Below are 19,622 nucleotides of genomic sequence, written 5' to 3' on the forward strand. Positions count from 1 at the left end.
AGCCTTCACAGGGCTGCTCAATTAAAATCTGAAAACCATTAACTCCCAGATTCACAAAGATATGAATAAGATTGACAAAACTTTAAAACAGGTGACTGAATCATTCCAAGTCCTTGTTTGAAAACAAAGGGGTTAAAATGAAAGAAAGAGTTGAAGTAAAACTTGGAAGGTGGTACTAAGAAGTGATGCGCTTTTTATGTTCTTCAGCGTGTGGCACCAAATGTGACAAGTAAAAAAGAAATAAAGTTCATCTGGCAGCCCTAGTCACCAAAAGCTCCTGAAACAGAGTGTGAGGCTTCTGAAAATGGACTGGTACAAAGTTCTAAAGGACTGACCCCTCTGTCCTCTCCAGTAGCAGGTACAATGGCAATTGTCAGATGCAACAAAGAATCTCTAAGAGTAACACTATCCTTTGGAGAATGGAGAGCCATATAGTCACCAATACAGAAGTACTGCAGCAGAACACAAAAGTAAATCAGGGAAAACACATTCACTAGCTTTTGTGGTCAAAATGGGAAACTCTGGTTCATCTCTACCCTGACAGTAATGTTAATAAGCTTAATTTAAGTCATTAAAAAAAAATACCAAGCAATCTTAAGTAAAGGAGGAATGTATATGCTCCCAATCTCTTCACAGATCAACTTCAACCCACAAGGCTGTTGCTTCCAACTTCTCTCCCATTAAGGGTGAGAATAAGGGATTAGCACAGGCTGGAGAAGAGAGCTGATGCTCCCTTGCAGTCTTTGACTTGATCCACCCAAAAGGAGGAACATCTGACCTGGTAGTCCAAAGCTGAACATTCATTAGGCCACATTTTAATAGTGGAAGAGATCACTGTATAAACACCTGCGTGACGGAGCCCCTCTCCAATCTCTGAGATCCATACTACTCAGTAACAGGACCAGAGCCATTTCCCCCAAATTAGCCATCTCTCCTGTCTTCTTTACACACACACACACACACACACACACAGGACCAGAGTCATTTCCCCCAAATTAGCCATCTCTCCTGTCTTCTTTACACACACACACACACACAGCCCCCTGACCCAGGATACTGCACCAGCCAGAGAACAAACTATGACAGTTAACAGCAACACATTTAAGGAAAAGGTGCTCTTTATTTTTGCCCATGACTTCCCTTGCCCTTGGTATTACTATGTATATATCATACTGCCAATCTCTCCTCCTCCCTTCTTTTTAACTACCGGATTGAAGTAGTTACGCCCACTCTTAGATCTGAAAGTGAAATAGGCAGAAATTAAGGGAGAAAAGAACAAAAGTATATACAGAGGCATTCTGGCCTAAACCACACTCTACCATCTAATGTTTACCAGAATTCACTGGGGGGAATTGGGTGCTGAAACAGACTAATCAAACTGTAGTTCGTTTTCTTATATACAACATCCCTCAGCAAATAACAAAGAAAAGTATGTGTTCAGCATTTTGAGAAAAAATAAGTAGTATAAATTGATGGTACCCTTAATTAGGTACTACTTACCTAACTTGAGGAACAGTACTTCAAATAGGTTAAGAGCAACTGAGGTTAGCCAACAATTACATATATCACAAAAAACAACAGTGATCTTTATTGAGCACCTGTATGTGATAAGCCTCAAGTATCTTAAGGATGAGGAAAACAAGGTTTCAGTTTCCAAGGTCAGAAAGATAAGAAGTAACAGAGCTGGCATGAACACCCAGATCTGGTGGAAAAGCCTATAACCACTAAACCTGAAAGAAAGACAGGAAAGCAAAAATGAAGGGGAAAATAAAAAAGGCAGGGAGGGAAGAAAAAACAAGACAAATGGAAAAAAGTTTTTTTTTTACTTATAGCACTTCCAATGTGTCATCTACTGCTAATGATATTACACTCGTATTTTTTAATCCCTTTAACAACCCTATGAGTTACACTATTCCCATGCAAAGAGTAAGTAGTTCAATTTAGGTAGCAATGAAATACTAGGGTGTAAAAAGAAGCTAAGGCAAATGGTCTTTACCATGAACATCAGTTCAAGAAATATAAGCTTTATTCTACATATTGGCAAACCAATGAAACTCGGTAGTGGGAGATTAACAAGATGAAACACTTCACTCAGGAAGAAGAATCTTTTCATTATATGGCAGAAAGCAAAAGCACAGGTTTCAACAATTAATAAAATAGAGATACCAATCAATTAAATGATGAGGAAATAGCAATGATAACTTTTATAACTGCTAGCACCTCAAATTCAGTATGTTTAAAGCAAAATTCAAACTCTGCAAATGACTGTTTCTGTTCCCTTATGCCCATTTCCCAAAAAAATATACTGTGCCCTTTCCATCCTAATTCTGTAACACTACCATCTTCTCTGTCTCCTAAGAAAGTGAAACATACTTTTTATATCTGCTGTAACTTTTGCAAAATGATGTTAAGGAGCTTTGAAATTTTCTGTGTAGAAAGAGATGCTGGACTATAAATCTATAAATCTCATATAGGATGACACTGCTCTCTATGCTCCAGATAATCCAGGAAATAAGCAATAACATTTTCGATCTAATTTCTTAAGTAAAATAATGGATTCAATTTTAGATATATGACATTTCTGGGTGAAGGTATCATCATACCAATATATACATCCACAAGGGAACCAAACAGGTACTAGGATCAAAACAACAGAGCTTGAAAAAGTTTTGGAACTCATCCAAATAGAAGTGATATTTGAAGATTTCCAATAAAAGGATAATACTGCAGACTAGATTAACTAGAAACATTTAGGGCAAGGGGGGTGAATGCTAACAATAAAATTAAAAAGTACAATTTTAGGCAGGTTCAAAGCAGTGAGTCAGACTGAAGAGGAGACACAGTTATGCTCCAAGTGCAAAAGCTGGCAGGCAGCTGAGGAATAAAGGGGATTCAAAATTGTCCATGTAAGGCTGAAGACCTTTACCAGGCTCAAGACTTGAAACAAGTCATGTAGTAGTATCTCCAGTTCTTGAAAGGATGCCAGAAAGAGCTGGCCTAGAACTTAACATGAGGCTACATGGCAAGGGTGTTAGAAGGAAACAAACCTCACAAATAAGAATTGAGGCAAATATCACCCAACCTCAATGCTGCAGGGGCCAAGAACTCCCAAAGACAGACCTGATTTCAGACGAGAGACCAGAGGAAATAACTTTGAAACTACCTGAAAAGAAGGGATGAGCAAATGAAGGGCTAGATAGAGAGAAAAACAGTGAAATAAAGAGATAGTAACCTCCTACTCAAAATAAGCTTACAAAACCACTATTCTAAAGCACACAAAGAAATCTAATGCCAAGAAAACTAAAGGAATAAAAGAAATTTGGGCACAGTAAAATTAATTTTCTAGAACAGCCTTAACAGATTTTTAAATAAATATATTAGGATCCCCACAGAGAGAAATGTATACTATCTATTTACATACACACATATAACACATCAAGGAAGTGGGAACACTGTTGCCTCCATCAATGTTATCATTATAGAACTATAGTAATTTAAACAAATAAACCAGTGGAACAGAAGAGAGCCCAGAAACAGAACCAGACAGATCTGAATACCTGAGTTATGACAGAGGTGGTATTATAAGTCAGTGACGAAGAGGGACCTTTCAAATGGTACAAGGAGAACTGGTTAGCCATACTCCTGCCTTACACTACACATGAACACACACATACACATATACTCACATATATATTCTTAATAATTTTACTTCTGGTCACTCAATATTAGCTTGTTTTCTTCATGTCTCTAAAGAAAATGATTTCACTTATTTAAGGGCACAAATTATTTGAGTATTACTTAAATCAAGGTATCTGGTAATTTAACACTAAGTAACTTTGCCTTTTAAATCATCTATATCTGCATAAAGATAATGTAAGCATATGCAATAACTATACTGTCCACAATGAAAATGTCAACTCCTCCACATAAATATCTACAGGCTCTTTAAACTTTTAGTAATCACCAACATGCAAATTCCTTACATAACATCAATCTAGAAGAGGCACTATGGTATCTGTTATTATTTTATACTCTGAATTTTAATAGAATTAAATGTCAATTTTAAAATGATCATATACTTTAAAACATGCAAACTTTCTACAAAAGGCCAGGTAAATATTTTAGTTTTGCAAACTGTACAGACTCTATCGCAACTACTCAATTCTGCCATTGCCCACTAAAGCATGAAAACTGCTACACACAATACATAAATATTAAGAGTGGCTGTGTTTACAGGCAGTAAGCTCACAGCCCATGGATGATCCCTGCTTTAAACACTTGTCTTAGTAAAAGTGTACAGTATAATTATTCAACCTTTGTAATCAAGTGTTTTTATCAAAGAAGGCAAAAATTTAGATCAAAATTACATCTAAATTTTGAGGAGATCTTAAGAATAACAAGGAAGTAAAAGGCACAAAATTTTTGCTTGGCAAAAGTATTAAGAAAAGACGTTTGTACTGTTATCCCTTTAATTTCTAATGAAAAAGAAAAGGTTTAATAAGAGGAAAACAAGTGTCAATAAGAAAATAGGGTGAAGAAGACTCTACAGGCCAAAAAGAAATATGGACACTTCTGGAAAGAAATAATATATGTAATGATGCATATTATCAAAACAGTATATTCTAAATACACACAATAGTAAAAGTTAAAATCTGAACACCATAATAAAGAAAATGAGATCTAAAAGTAACTTTGGAATAAGATACGTAAGTTTGGGGGAGGAGGACTGGAAACACCTTCTAATCATACATAAATCCAAAAAATAAATAACTCAGGAATATTCAGTATATAAGAAGAATGCATTTCAGATAAATTTTCAGTAAAGCACAGAATTTTCTCAATAGTACCATGAGCACATGGTCACTAGTACTGAAACCAAATGAAATTTTAAAGAATTACAAAAAGGAACTGAAGGTTAAAAGTTAAATTATACACTATAATAATATTAACAAAAATAAAACTTACAAACTCTTCAGTATACAGATTATAATGACATACTTAACTTTAGCTGTGAAGGGGACTTTGGCTCCTAAAGAAATGCTATAAGTATGTTGCTAAAAACAAAGAGAAAATATGTTTACTATATTCCTGTTTACATAAGAAACACTCATAGATTTTGTAGTTGAAATCTTTTTGTAGTTGTAGTTCTATACATTACTAAATTCTCACCATAAGGGTAACTACCATATATCACCATACAAAGATACTGCAATATGAGCTATATTCCCTATGATATACTTCCATCCTTGTGATTATTTTATAATTTGAAGTTTGTAAATTTTACCCCTTCACCTATTTCACCCATCCCTTCCCCTATGGTCACCAACCATCCATCTCTATTTATAACTCTATTTCTGTTTTATTTGTTCATTTGTTTTGTTTTTCAGATTCCAAATACAGGTGAAACCAAAGAGTATTCATCTTTCTTATTTCACTTAACATAATATCCTCTAGGTCCAACCATATTATCACAAATGGCAAAATTTCTTTCTATGGCTGAGTAATATTCCATTGTATGTATGTACCACATCTTCTTTATACACTCATCTATTGAGGGACACTTTGGATGCTTCCATATCTTGGCTATAGTAAATAATGTTGCAATAAACTTAGGAGTACAAATATCTTTTTGAATTAATTATTTCATTTTCTTTAGATAAACTCCCAGAAATGGAATTGCTGGGTCATATAGTATTTGTATTTTTAGTTTGAGAAATATTCATACTGCTACACATAGTGGCTGCACCTTTTTTCAATCTCATCAGCGGTGTAAAAGGATCCCTTTTCTCCACATCCTTCCCAACTTGTTACTTCTTATCTTTTGGATAGTGGCCATTCTGACTAGTATGAGGTGATATCTCATTGTGGTTTTGATTTGTATTTCCCTGACAATTATTGATGTTGATTATCTTTTCATGTGTCTGTTGGCCATTTGAATGTCTTCTTTGGGAAATGTTTATTCAGGTCCTCTGCCATTGTTTAATCACATTTATTTTTTGACTGTGGAGCTGTATGAGGTCTTTATATATTTTGGATACTAACAGCTTATCAGATATATCACTGAAAATATCTTCTATTCAAGTATATTGCCCTTTCCACCTTTCATTTTAATTGTTTCCTTCATTGTGCAAAAGCTCTTTAGTTTGATGTAGTCCACTTGTTTAAGCATTTTTTATTTTAATTCCCTTGTCTGAAGAGACAAATCCAGAAAAATTACATTAAGGCCAACAACCAAATGATTGCTGCCTATGTTATCTTTTAGGAGTTTTACAGTTTCCTTAATCTACATTGAGTTTACTTATGTGTATGGTTTAAGAAAATGGTCCATGTTCATTCTTGTGCATGTAGTTGTCCAGTTTTCCTAACATCAGTTATTGAAGAGACTTTTTTTTCCATTGTGTATTCTTACCTTTATCATAGATTAATTGATCGTATAAGCCATAAGTTTTTTTCTGGGCTATTTTGTTTGATTTATCTGTGTCTCTTTTTGTGCCAGTACCACATTGTTTTGATTACTATAGCTTCCTACTATAGTCTGAATTAGGGCATGTGATACATCAAGCTTTGTTCTTTCTCAGGACTGCTTTGGCTATTTGGGGTCTTTTTTGGTTCCACATAAATTTTAGGATTATTTGTTCTAATACTATTAAAAATACTACTGATATTTTCATTAGGACTGCACTGAAACTGCACATTACTTTGAGTAGAATGGACATTTTAATAATATTAATTCTTCTTATCCATGAGCATGGGATAGAGTCCCATTAATTTACGTCTTCTTTAATTTCTCTCATTATTGTGTTAGTTTTCAGAGTACAGTTCTTACACCTTCTTGGATAAATTTATTCTAGATATTTTACTATTTTTATGCAATTGCAAATGGGATTGTTTTCTTAATTTCTCTTTCTGCTACTGGGTTATTAGCATATAAAAAACATATACTAATTTTGTATCCTGCAACTTTACTGTATTGTGAATAGCTCTAATGGTTTTTTTGGTGGAATCTTTAGGGTTTTCTATATATATAACATTATGTCATCTACAAATAGTGAAACATTTTACTTAACAATTTTGATGCTTTTTCTTCTCTGATTTTGTTTCATACAGGTATATCTAATCACTTATTAGCATTCATTTGATACCAATGAAAATCTTTGTAAATGTGAAGCACTTAATGGAGAGAAATCTAAATAACATTTCTGCCTTTTCATGACGTTGTTTGCACTGCAAATATTATTTATTTATTTAATATTATTTTTCATTGAAAAGGAGATTCTAAAGCTGGCAGCATGAGTAAGGTGGCAGAAATCTCCTCCCAAAATCATACATATTTTGAAAATACAGTGAAAACAACTTCCTAAAAGAGAAAATGGAAGTAACAGCACACGAGCCAGGCTACATCTGCGAGAGCCTAACACCTCACGGAAAATGGTAGGATACAAAGCCATGACCCAGCAAGACCTGAGCACTCCCCCATCCCACCTCAGTCCTTAGAAGGAAGAATAAAGCTGTGGGGATCATGCTCCCAAATTCCAGCTCTACTACAAAGCTACAGTAATCAAGGCAATTTGGTACTGGAACAAGAACAAAACCATAGACCAATGGAACACACTAGAGAGCCCAGATATAAACCCAACCATATATGGTCAATTAATATACAATAAAGGAGCCATGGACATACAATGGGGAAATGAGAGCCTCTGCAACAACTGGTGTTGGCAAAACTGGACAGCTACATGCAAGATAATGAAACTTGATTACTGTTTAACCCCACACACAAAAGTAAACGAAATGGATCAAAGACCTGAATGTAAGTCATGAAACCATAAAATTCTTAGAGGACAACATGGGCAAAAATCTCCTGAATATAAGTATGAGCAACTTCTTCCTGAACGCATCTCCTCAAGCAAAGGAAAAAAAGCAAAAATGAACACATGGGACTACATCTAACTAAAAACTTTCTGTTCGGCAAAGGATCCCATCAACAGAACAAAAGGGCGTCCTACAGTATGGAAGAATATATTTGTATATGACATATCCAACAAGGGGTTGACATCGAAAATATATAAAGAACTCACAGAGCTCAACACCCAAAAAATGAATAACCCGGTTAAAAAATGGGGAGAGGATATGAAGAGATAATTCACCAAAGAAGAAATTCAGATGGCCAACAGACACATGAAAGGATGCTCCACATCAGTAATCATCAGAGAAATGCAAATTAAAACCACAATAAATATCACCTCACACCAGTAAGAATGGCCAGCATCGCAAAGACTAAGAACAGCAAATGCTGGTGAGAATGTGAAGAGAGGGGAACCCTCCTACACTGCTGGTGGGAATGTAAGCTAGTTCGACCATTGTGGAAAGCAATATGGAGGTTCCTCAAAAAACTCAAAATAGAAATACCATTTGACCCTGGAATCCCACTCCTTGGAATTTACCCAAAGAATACAACTTATCAGACTCAAAAAGACATATGCACCCCTATATTTATTGCAGCACTATTTACAATAGCCAAGATATGGAAGCAACCTAAGTGTCCGTCAGTAAATGAATGAAGAAAGAAGATGTGGTACATATACCCAGTGTAATACTATTCAGCCATAAGAAAGAAACAAATCATACCATTTGCAACAACATGGATGGAGCTAGAGGGTATTATGCTCAGTGAAATAAGCCAGGTGGAGAAAGAAAAGTGCCAAATGATTTCCCTCATTTGTAGAGTATAACAACGAAGCAAAACTGAAGGAACAAAATAGCAGCAAACTCACCGACTCCAAGAAGGGACCAGTGGTTACCAAAGGGGAGGGGTGTGGGAGGGTGGGTGGGGAGGGATGAAGATGGGCATTGAGGGGTATTATGTTTAGTACACATGGTCTGGGGGGTCAGAGAAGACAGAGTAGCACAGAGGAGGCAAATAGTGAATCTGCAGCATCTTACTACTCTGATGGACAGTGACTGCATTGGCTTATGGGTGGGGACTTGATAATATGGGTAATTGTAGTAACCACATTGTTTTTTTCATGTGAAAACTTCATAAGAGTGTATATCAATAATACCTTAATAAAAAATTTTTAAATAATAATATCATAGGGTAAATTCCTAGTAGAAGTAAAGTTTCTGTTACAGCTCTAGTAGTATTATGTTAAGAAAAGAGGCCTTATCATCTGAGATTGGTTTAGATTGAAACAGATGTATGAATGAATAAAGAATTGCTCCTCTCTCTTAAAGTGTTGTTCCAACTTTATTAAAATCTATAATTTTTTTAAATGTAAAATCAAAAAACTATCTTCAAACAAAAGTGGAAACAATATGCCAAAACTTATGGAATTCAGCTAAAGCAGTAATAAGAGGATTTTATACCAATAAATACCTGCATTAAGAAAAAAAATATCTCAACCAAGTATTACCCTCCAAGGAACTAGAAAAAGAACCAACTAAGTGCAAAGATATCAGAAGGAGGAAATTACAAAGATCCAAACAGAAATAAGTGAAATTGACTACAAAGATAATAGAAACTACCAACAGAATTGTTTAAATAACAAAATTGACAAACCTTCAGCTAGACTAAGAAAAAAAAATATTCCAGTAAATAAAATCAGAAATGAAAGACGAGACATGACAACTGATACCACAGAAATATAAAGGGTAAGAGACTACGATGAACACCAACAAACTGGTTAACCTAGAAGAGATGGATAAATTCCTAGAAATATATAACCTATCAAGACTGATCAAGAAAACATAAATCTGAACATACCTATAATTAGTAAAGACACTGAATCAGTAATCAAAAATCTGCAATCAAAGAAAATCCCAGTAACAGAGCTTCACTGGTGAATTCTACCAAACATTTCAAGAAGAAATAACACCATGCCTTGTCAAACTCTTCCAAAACATGCAACAGAGTGCAAACACTTCCAAATTTGTTTTACAAGGCCAGCATTACCCTAATACCAAAACCAAACAAGGACACTACAAGAAAAAAATCATTGGCTAATATCAAAGATGTAAAAATCATTAAAAATATACTATCAAACTGAAGTCAACAGCACATTAAAAGGGATCATATGCCATGATCAAGTGGGATTATCAGGATGCAAGAATGGTTCAACATACATAATCAGTAGTAATACATCACATTAACAAATGAAGGACAAAAATCATATGATCAGCCCATTAGATGCTGAAAAAACATCTGACAAAATTCAATATCCTTTCACCATAAAAACTGTCAACAAATTAGGTTTGGAAGGATTGTCCCTCTACATGTTAAAGGCCATATATGACACCACCACAACTAACATCATACTCAATAGTGAAAATCTAAAAGCTTTTCCTCTAACATCAGGAACAAGACAAATGTGCCCATTCTCACCATTTCTATTCAACATACTACTGAAAGTCCTCGCCAGAACAATTAGGCAAGAAAAATAAACAAAAGGTATCCAAACTGGAAAAGAAGAAGTAAAATTATCTCTACTTGCAGATGACATTTCTTACATACAGAAAACCCTAAAGACTCTTACAGAAAATGGTTAGAATAAACAAATTCAGTCACGTTATAGAAAACGGTTAGAATAAACAAATTCAGTCACATTATAGGATACAAATTAACAATATACAAAACTCAGTAGCATTCCTATATACTAATAACTATCAGAAAGAAAAGAAAGCATCCTCATTTACAAAAGCATCAAAAACAATAAAATACTTAGGAATAAATTCAACCAAGAAGGTGATACATCTATACACTGAAAACTAAGACACTGACAAAAGAAATAGATGAAGATGCAAATAAATGACAAGATCTCTCATGTTCCCAGATTGGAAGGACATTGTTAAAATGTCCATACTACCCCAAAGTAATCTAGAGAGTCAATGCTATCCCTAGGAGAATTCCAATGGCATTTTTTTACACAAATAGGAAAAACAATCCTAAAATTCATGCAGAACCACAAAAGATCTTGAATTACCAAAGCAATCTTAAGAAAGAAGAATAAAGCTGGAGGCATCCCTTTCTGATTTGAAACTATATTACAAAGCTATGTACAAAAACAGTATGGTACTGGCATTAAAAACAGACACACAGATCAATGGAACCAAAATGTAAACCCATACATATATGGTCAATTCATCTTTGACAAAGGCACCAAGAACACACAATGGACAGAGTTTCTTCAATAAATGGTGCTGGGAAAACTGGTTCTCCACATGCAAAAAAAAAAAATTAACTTTTAATACCATTACCTTACACCACCCCCAAAATTTAACTTGAAATGGATTAAAGCATTAAATGTAAGACCTGAAATTATACAACTACTAGAAGAAAACACAGTCCTTAATATCAGTCTTGATGATATTTTGGATAATATCAAAAGCACAGGCAACAAAAGCAAGAAAATAAAAGGGACTACATCATACTAAAAAAAGCATCTGCACAGCAAAGGAAATGCAACAAAAAAGTCACTGTCTTGAAGAAGTATCTGCACTCCCATGTTCACTGCAGCATTAGTCACAATAGCCAAGATACAGAAACAACCTAAGGGTCCACTGACTGATAAAGAAAATGTGGTGTATATATATATACATATATATGTGTATATATATATACACACACACAAATATACATATATACATATGAAGGAATATTGTTCAGCTATGAGAAAGAAAGTAATCCTGCCATTTTTTATAATATAGATGAAACTGGAGGGCATTATGCTAAGTAAAATAAGCCAAACACAAATACTGTATATCACATATATGGAATCTTAAAAATTTTTTAAAAAGTCAAACTCACAGAAACAGATTAGAATGGTGGTTGCCAGGGCCTGGGGGAAATGGGCAATGTTAGTCAAAGAGTACTAAGCTCAGTAATATCTAAGGATCCAATGTACAGCATGGTGACAATAGTTAAAAATACTATATTGAAAGTATATATACTTGAAATTTGCTAAGAGATTAAGCATTCTCACCAAAAAAAAAGGAAAAAGGTAACTATGTAAGGTGAGCTCCACCTGAATTTCTGAAAAAGTAGCTTTAGGGCTGCTATAATGAATACCACAGACTGGGTAGCTTATAAACAACAGAAACTCATTTCTCACAGTTCTGGAGGCTGGGAAGTACAAGACCAGGGTGTCAACTTGGTCTGTTGAAGGCCCACTTCTTGGTTCACAGCTGGTATCTTCAATGTGCTCTCATATAGTAGAAGGGACTAGCTCTCTGGAACCTCTTGTATAAGCCACTCACTCATTCCTGAGAGTGGAGCTCTCATGACTAAATTATATCCCAAAGACCACACCTCTTCATCTTTGAGAGTTAGGATTTCATCATAAGAATTCCGAAAGAAAACATTCAAACCACAGCAATAGTCAATCAGATTCATCCAGTCTCACTTAAGAAAATTAAAGTGTTAAAAAATCATATAAATATTGTTAATAGTTCAACCAATACTTCCTCCAGCATAGTAGTACCCAAATTTTAAGAACAATACATGACACTTCTCTATTCTCTTTGAAACTACTTAAGTCAAAAACAGATTCTATAACACCAAACATGCAAGGAAAGTGGACCAGTAAGATTATTCTATCATTCCAACTAATCATGGATTAAAAGTACATACATTAACCAAAAGATTAATTATTTACCTCAAATTTTTAATGATATTTTAAAATTCTGATTTAGGTTGAAAAGATTTTCTAAGTGTTTTTTATGAATCAGTGTTACTTCTATAAATAGCCTTCCAAATGGTTACATTTATTATGCCAAAAGATTTTTAAAGTTTAGTTTGTAGGCAGTAGAAAAACCAGAAAAACTACTTTCAAAAAACAAATGCACTACTCTCTAGGTTGAAGCAGCTTTTTTTAAGACTTAACACAATGACCAAAGAAAGCATATCCAGTCACAAAATAAAAGAACTATGTAGCAAGTTTTGCCCTATTTTACAGATGAGTTCCACAGATGCTGAACAAGAATACACAAAAGGAGAGGAACAAGTGATAAACTGTAGGAACTGATAATGTCTTCATTTTTGAGCTGTGTGCTGAATCCATAAGTATTTACTAGATGAGACTAGAGCAGACTAAACTAGCTAAATAAAGTCAGACCTGGACCATTGATGATGTGTCATGAATCAAATTCCAAATCTCAAGTCCAAAAAACCAGGTCACAAGTAACAAATCTGCAGGATCTGATAGGTATAATGACTCACACATATATGTCTCTCAGAATAAATAGTATTTAATATTTTCTCAGTGAAATAACAATATATTAAAAATAATTCAGTGTCAACATCAAAGTGGCCTTTATTTTACCTAATACAAGTTGATCTTATTTTTAAAAATCTATAATTAAAACTTATTACAAAGACATATAGGGCAATAAGTATATTGTTAACTATTGTCACTAGAGTCACAATCCTGATAAATCTCTAAGTATCTTTTTCAGAGAAAATTATACAAACATATTACATAAATAATCTTAGCAACACTTTTCAGTCCACTGAAGGGTAGGAAATCAACAAATATTGGTAAAATTAAATTGAACTTTACAATCTAGACATGCCCTCTTATCAAGGCATTTAGCAGTATCTTATTTTTGTAATGTTTTCTGAATGAAACCTCGGGTTTCTAACTTTTAAATTTTATTTTATTGCATCCTCATATATTAATAGTATGACTTTTAACAGATTCATATCTGTAACACCAAAGGCCCTTTCATTTAATCTACCATCCCACATTAATTTTATTTGGAAAAGTCTTTTCTTCATTCTGATTCTACAAAGCAACAACTTGAAATAAACTACGTATGGGCTTAGTTGTACCAATACATTTTTTTAAACTTAATTTCCCACTATATATTAACCAATGCTTAAAATAGGAAAATAAACTGTTTAAAAATATGTTTCATATATAATGTTTTACTGAAAAATTAATTCCAATAACTAACCCAAATATTACTCTCCACGGATATATATTGCTGAATAACTTGTTCAAATGTCAACTGCAATTTTCAAAAATCCTTTCTACCTCAGTTTCTAACATCTGTAAAAAAATACTTGTTTTGAGAGTGGTTTACATTCATGACACCTGACCTTTTGCTGTACCAACACCACAAAATTCAAGTCTCAAATACCATGCAAGATGCAAGGAAGAAATCTGATCATTCCCACAGTAGCCATCTGCATTGGTCCAATATCAAACATTAATTCTAGGTTGCACTAAGCCATGTGTTACAAATCTCTTTCTGTAGCCTCTATAATTAGTTATAATTTGCCCTTTTTAAAATCTGTTTCTTATGGGACATCTGGCTGGCCTTGAAACTTCCACCTTCCCATTGAAAAATACTTAGTGTCTGGATTTTTTTTTCTCTTAGTATGGACCACTGCATAGGTGGCATAAGAAAGTCCAGACTCTTCTCAAAAAATTAAATTCCAAGGACAGATGATGATTAAGAACCATTTAAGTATTAGCAAATATAAATGGAAAGTAAAACTTTACTGCAATATAACTACCTACAGATTTCTAACTCAATCTCCAAAATATTTAAAATTCACAAAATAAATTTTCATGAGACTGTAGAATTGGTCTACTTACTTCCAGGAACTCTATTAGTTAAGTTGGTAATAAAGATTTAGAATCAAAGATTTTATAAAAGGAAAAAACTAAAGCCCAGTGGTTGATATGATACTCAAAGTATCTACTTAAAATAGGAAATGATTATAACAATTCATAAATTATCTAATTTCACAGAGATTGAAGTTATATTTAAGATACACAAATTGATTAAAGGTGCTTACAAAAAGAGTCAATTTAGTAATACTCATCAATTCACTTGAGTCTAACTGAAAGTTAAATATGAGCTAAGGAAAAAAGTAAAAATGAAAGAAACACTACTTTTCTGTAAGATAAAATTCAAAAAATTAATCACAATGTGCTGCTGTCTAGACCTGTTTGGTTCCTAGATTGGAAAACTTTTTATAAAAATGTCTATTAAAAAGAAGTGCACTTTTACAAAAAGGAGTGTAACATGGACCAAAAAAAAATAATAAGTGTCAGAAAAAAAATCAGCTTCTGATGCTAAAATTTCAAAGACACAGTGAAATTTGGTAAAAAGTATATGGTATATATTTTCATCTTCTCAAAAAAACAACTTGATAAATTTTCACATCATTTAGAAATGTCATGTAAATAAAAAATTATAGTTTTTTAGCAAAAATTCAAAAATCTTCACCTAAAAATTGGATACAATCAGGGCCCTAATTCTAGTTGATAAAGGTAATAAGCAATCTACATGATCCTTATTAGGGCTGTGATTAAATTAAGTAAAATCAGTATGAGAATATCTGTTGGGATGTTTATCCAAATTTAAGAACACCCTTTTGCTATTAATCATATTATGTCAATAGGCATATAAAAAACAGTAAGTATATAAGATTTGCTTATGTAAAAATTGACATATACCAAAAATTAAAGAAATATAAAATGCTAGTAACTGTTAAAATTGGTTAACAAACAACTAGGTTCAATAATTTCATACCTGCATTCCATCTTTAAGTTTCAAAATGCATTCCATTGTATTGATGGTAATTACCACTGGTTCTGAACCCAGTTTTGTCCATGGTACATGGATCCTTAATTCGTGAATATGTCCACTCAAAAAAGTGAATGGTAACTTCAATTCCTTAAAACACAAAATAGTAAATAAAAATTAGTAAGTAACTAATATTTTTTCATTCTAAAATTGAAATTACTTTCTGAAAAGAGAAATGAAATTTGACACAAAAATATTTTGAGATTTATTGTTCATTAAAAACTAGCAAATAATTTGTTAAATTATCATTAATAATAAACTTAAAAGCATAGTGCAAGTTACACTTAATAAAATATTTAATCTAAGACTGTGTTTCTTACTCTGTTGAATGGAAACAATATGCAATACCTGGTATATGAAAAAGACTCACATATGGTAGTGGGAGCAATAGATATAGTGGTACACAGCAGTAATTTTGATAACTGAATGGCATATTATTTAAAATCTACATCTGACTATATATATGAACTCAAAATGTATTTTAAACTAACAGAAGAGGACAAGAAGGCAACTTGAAAGGAGAGCTGAATTAGAGTGACCTGCCAAAATAAAAACTGACCATTCTTGGGGAGGGGTAACTTACTGAGCTTTTTACCTAATTATAAAATTATACCTGGATACTATGTGGTCATAAACTTTAAATGTTTTCTGGCTGGTTTCCCTTATTATTAGAAAGAAGATCAGAATTGGAAACATAAGTATCACCATAACCACCTTACACTAATAACCTATTTCACTTCCTGATAGAATTTTTGTTACATATCAACAAAGAAAAAAAACAAATTTTATTTAAATCACACTTGCAACATTATTGTACCTATCCCTGAAAGTTAGGAAACACTAAGGTTATTCCTTCAACGAATAATTATCCACCTACTTGGTTAAGCAACATAGTAGCAAAATAGCCAAATATAGGCAGTAACTTTGGAGCCAATCCACATGGATTTAAATCCTACCTTTGCCACTTGCTAGCGGAATGATACTGGGCAATTTGTTTAATGTATATATGCCTTGGATTATCTATAAAATTTGGATAATACTGTCTTTAAGGATTAACTAACAAATTTACATTAATTACTTAAAACACTGTCTTCCTCAAAGATCATTATACAGATGCTAACAATTATTACTACTAGTACTACTATAAAAACAAATATGTGGACCTAATTAATGTATGTCTACACATTCTTTTTTTTTAAACAGGAGAGAATACTAAAAATCTATTTCTACTATACAGTTCTAATGAAATATTTCTGAGTACCATAATTTTAAAGATGTGGTTAATTTCTTCAAGTATAAATTAACTGGCACAGACTATAGTTTGATCAGTGTCTATAACAAAGACAATGGTTAATGAGTATTTACTATGTACCAGATACTCTTCTAAGCACTTTACTCTCATGCAATTATATACTCCTTATAAGAACCCCAAAAGGTAAATATTATTATACCCATTTTGCAGATGAAGAACCTGAGGCCTGGAAAGGTCAAGTAACTTCCCAAAATGACTCATCTAGGAAAGCCAGACTGAAAACTGGAAAATATGATGCCAGAGCTTTTGCTCTTAACCACTATTATACTGCATCTATACTTCCACTATTAGCATTGAATACTGCTCCATAGGTTATACATCTATTTGGATAATGAGCCAAAATATCCACTCTATTACTCCTGACTAGTGTAACAATGATGCATTTGTGAAATGGCTACTAAAGTTGCACTCTGTAGGCCCAATTTGGATTTTTTAGGGAGAAGTTTAAAAAGACCTGAATTAAAAACAGAATGGTAGTTGCCACAGAGCAGGGGAGTGAGGGGACAGGTGAAATAGGTAAAGAGTACAGAGAAATTACTGAGAATATTTGATATATTGACCTGGCTGACAGTTACATGAATATATTTTGACAGATGTCAAAACTCACAAGCTGTACACTAAGAAATGTACATTGTCTATACTTTAATATAAAAAATTTTAATTTTTAAAACCACCTCAATCAAACTCAAGACCTTGGTGTCTTCAAAAATGCAACTAATCAACTAAACTACTAACCAAACATTAACAAGAGGAAGCATTCTTGAACATATTATTCTAGAATATATTGTTTTGAATCATATGGTCCATTTTGGAGACCTACTTGAAGTTCAACACTTATTGGTCATCTTACTATATTATATCCTTTACATTTCCTCATCATGGAGTTGTTGTGACAAATAGATTTTATGCCTTCAAAAAGAAATACAAAAATGTGGATTATTAGATCATCCTTAAGGTAACCAAAAACAAATGACTTTTTCATTCCTTTTCTTCTCAAAATACATTATATGTTAATATGTACACATTAGGAGAAATGCATCCCTAAAACCAAAACACATATGACTACACAAAAGATATTAATAGCTAAGAATTTAAGAAGGTTGCATAATGCTCAAAAATCTAACTGTAGTAGGTGGTTACAAAATATTCTAATACAGAAAAAAGATACTTTAAAAATGACTATAAAAGGCAACAAAAGCAAAAATAAGCAAATCAAACAAAAAAACTTTCATGCATCAAAGAAAACATTCAATAGAGTAAAAAGGCAATCTATGGAAGGAAAGAATATTTCCAAACCATATATCTGACAATGGGTTAATATCTAGAACACATACAGAACTAAAACAACAACCACCAAAATAATAAAATAATAATCCAATTTAAAACTGGGTAAATGAGTTGATTATACAAGAACTTACACAAATGGCCAAGAAGTAGAAAATGATAGAAAAGAATAGGCAGAATAGGAAGGCAAGGCAGAAACCTCCTCCCATGCACAAACCAAGGAAGCAACTACAGCAAATAAATCTAACTCTGTAAATGACCTGAAGACTGCAGGACAAATCATTTACACCTGGTGAAAAAGAGAAGACAACGTTGGGAAGGGTAAAGTGGCAGAGGCACAATCCATTGACACAAGCCCTTCTCCATCCCACAAGCAGGAGGGAGAGGAATGGAGCAGGGAGGGAAGAAGTGCTGAAGCATCCTGAACACCTGGCCCAGGAGCTCTGCTCTGGGAACAGGAGTCCATACTGCATTGAGCTTTGGTGATTAATGGGGCTGGACACCAGGGAGAGTTGGAGTACTCTGGGTTGCTGAGACTCCTGTCACTTATGGAAGACAGGCACATCCCATCAGTCCCACTGAGACCCAACCAGAGATGGCAGTTTGAAACATTTACAAGCAGCGGGAAGTGTGCCAGAGGGGTGGAGGTCAGAGGAAGCTCCCTCCAGAGGAGAAAGGGAAAGTGGACTACATTCGCACAGCTTTCCCTCAGACCAGCTGGCCAGGTGCTCACGGGAGGCAGCTCCAAAAGCTCTATCTCCCTCACTGGCAGCTCAGCCCCACAGCATGCTTCCCTGTGCAAACACCCACCCAGCAGGCCTCAAACTTTGCTGCCTGAAAGGCAGAAACAGGCTTTTCCAGATTTCCTGGCCATCTCTCAGCCCAAAAGGTGAGATTTCTGAGGGAGCCAGCTCCAAACACTCCATCTTCCTCACTGGCAGCTAACACTCACAGCAGCACTCATCTGCATACCTGCCACACTCATCCCAACAGTGGTGCCATTGCTGACCAGCAGGAAGAGAGCAATGCCATACACAACGATCCCAACACAAGGACCACAGGGCACACAAAGGGAACACTGAGGCTAGCTATTAGCCTCTACTGACAGAGATCCACCACTGCCCTCAGTCAGGCAGAAAAGTGGCCCTGCCCACAGCTCACCAAGAGCAACTGCGGCTCCACTGCAAAAGAAGACATGTTGATGAGCAAAGACTCTTGAGATTCTGGGCAACAACAGGATAACTTCTTCATAAAGCCATTACTTTTGAGACTAAAAGGCATACTGGATCTTTCTAACACAAAGGAAGAAACACAGAAACACAGACAAAATGAGGAGGGAGAAGAGTATGTTCCCAAAAAATTACAGGAAAAGACACCAGAAAGAGGGCTAAATAAAAAAGATTACCAATCTTCTTGATAAAGATTTCACACA

General features: G+C 34.1%; 1 protein-coding gene across 11 annotated transcripts in view; it reads right to left on the reverse strand.

The window, feature by feature from the left end:
• Positions 1 to 19,622, reverse strand: part of VPS13B (vacuolar protein sorting 13 homolog B) — an 876,251-nt gene that overhangs the window by 830,277 nt on the left and 26,352 nt on the right. For all 11 annotated transcript variants that reach the window (XR_005022793.2, XR_008996232.1, XR_008996233.1 and 8 more), the window contains exon 3: positions 15,541 to 15,684. Coding sequence is in view for 8 of the 11 variants with exons in the window: in XM_036876002.2 (XP_036731897.2) it covers positions 15,541 to 15,684 (144 nt within the window). In the remaining 3 variants the exon portion in view is untranslated. The remainder of the gene's footprint in view (positions 1 to 15,540; positions 15,685 to 19,622) is intronic.

The sequence above is a fragment of the Manis pentadactyla genome, chromosome 3 (assembly GCF_030020395.1).
Source record: "Manis pentadactyla isolate mManPen7 chromosome 3, mManPen7.hap1, whole genome shotgun sequence".
NCBI lineage: Eukaryota > Metazoa > Chordata > Mammalia > Pholidota > Manidae > Manis > Manis pentadactyla.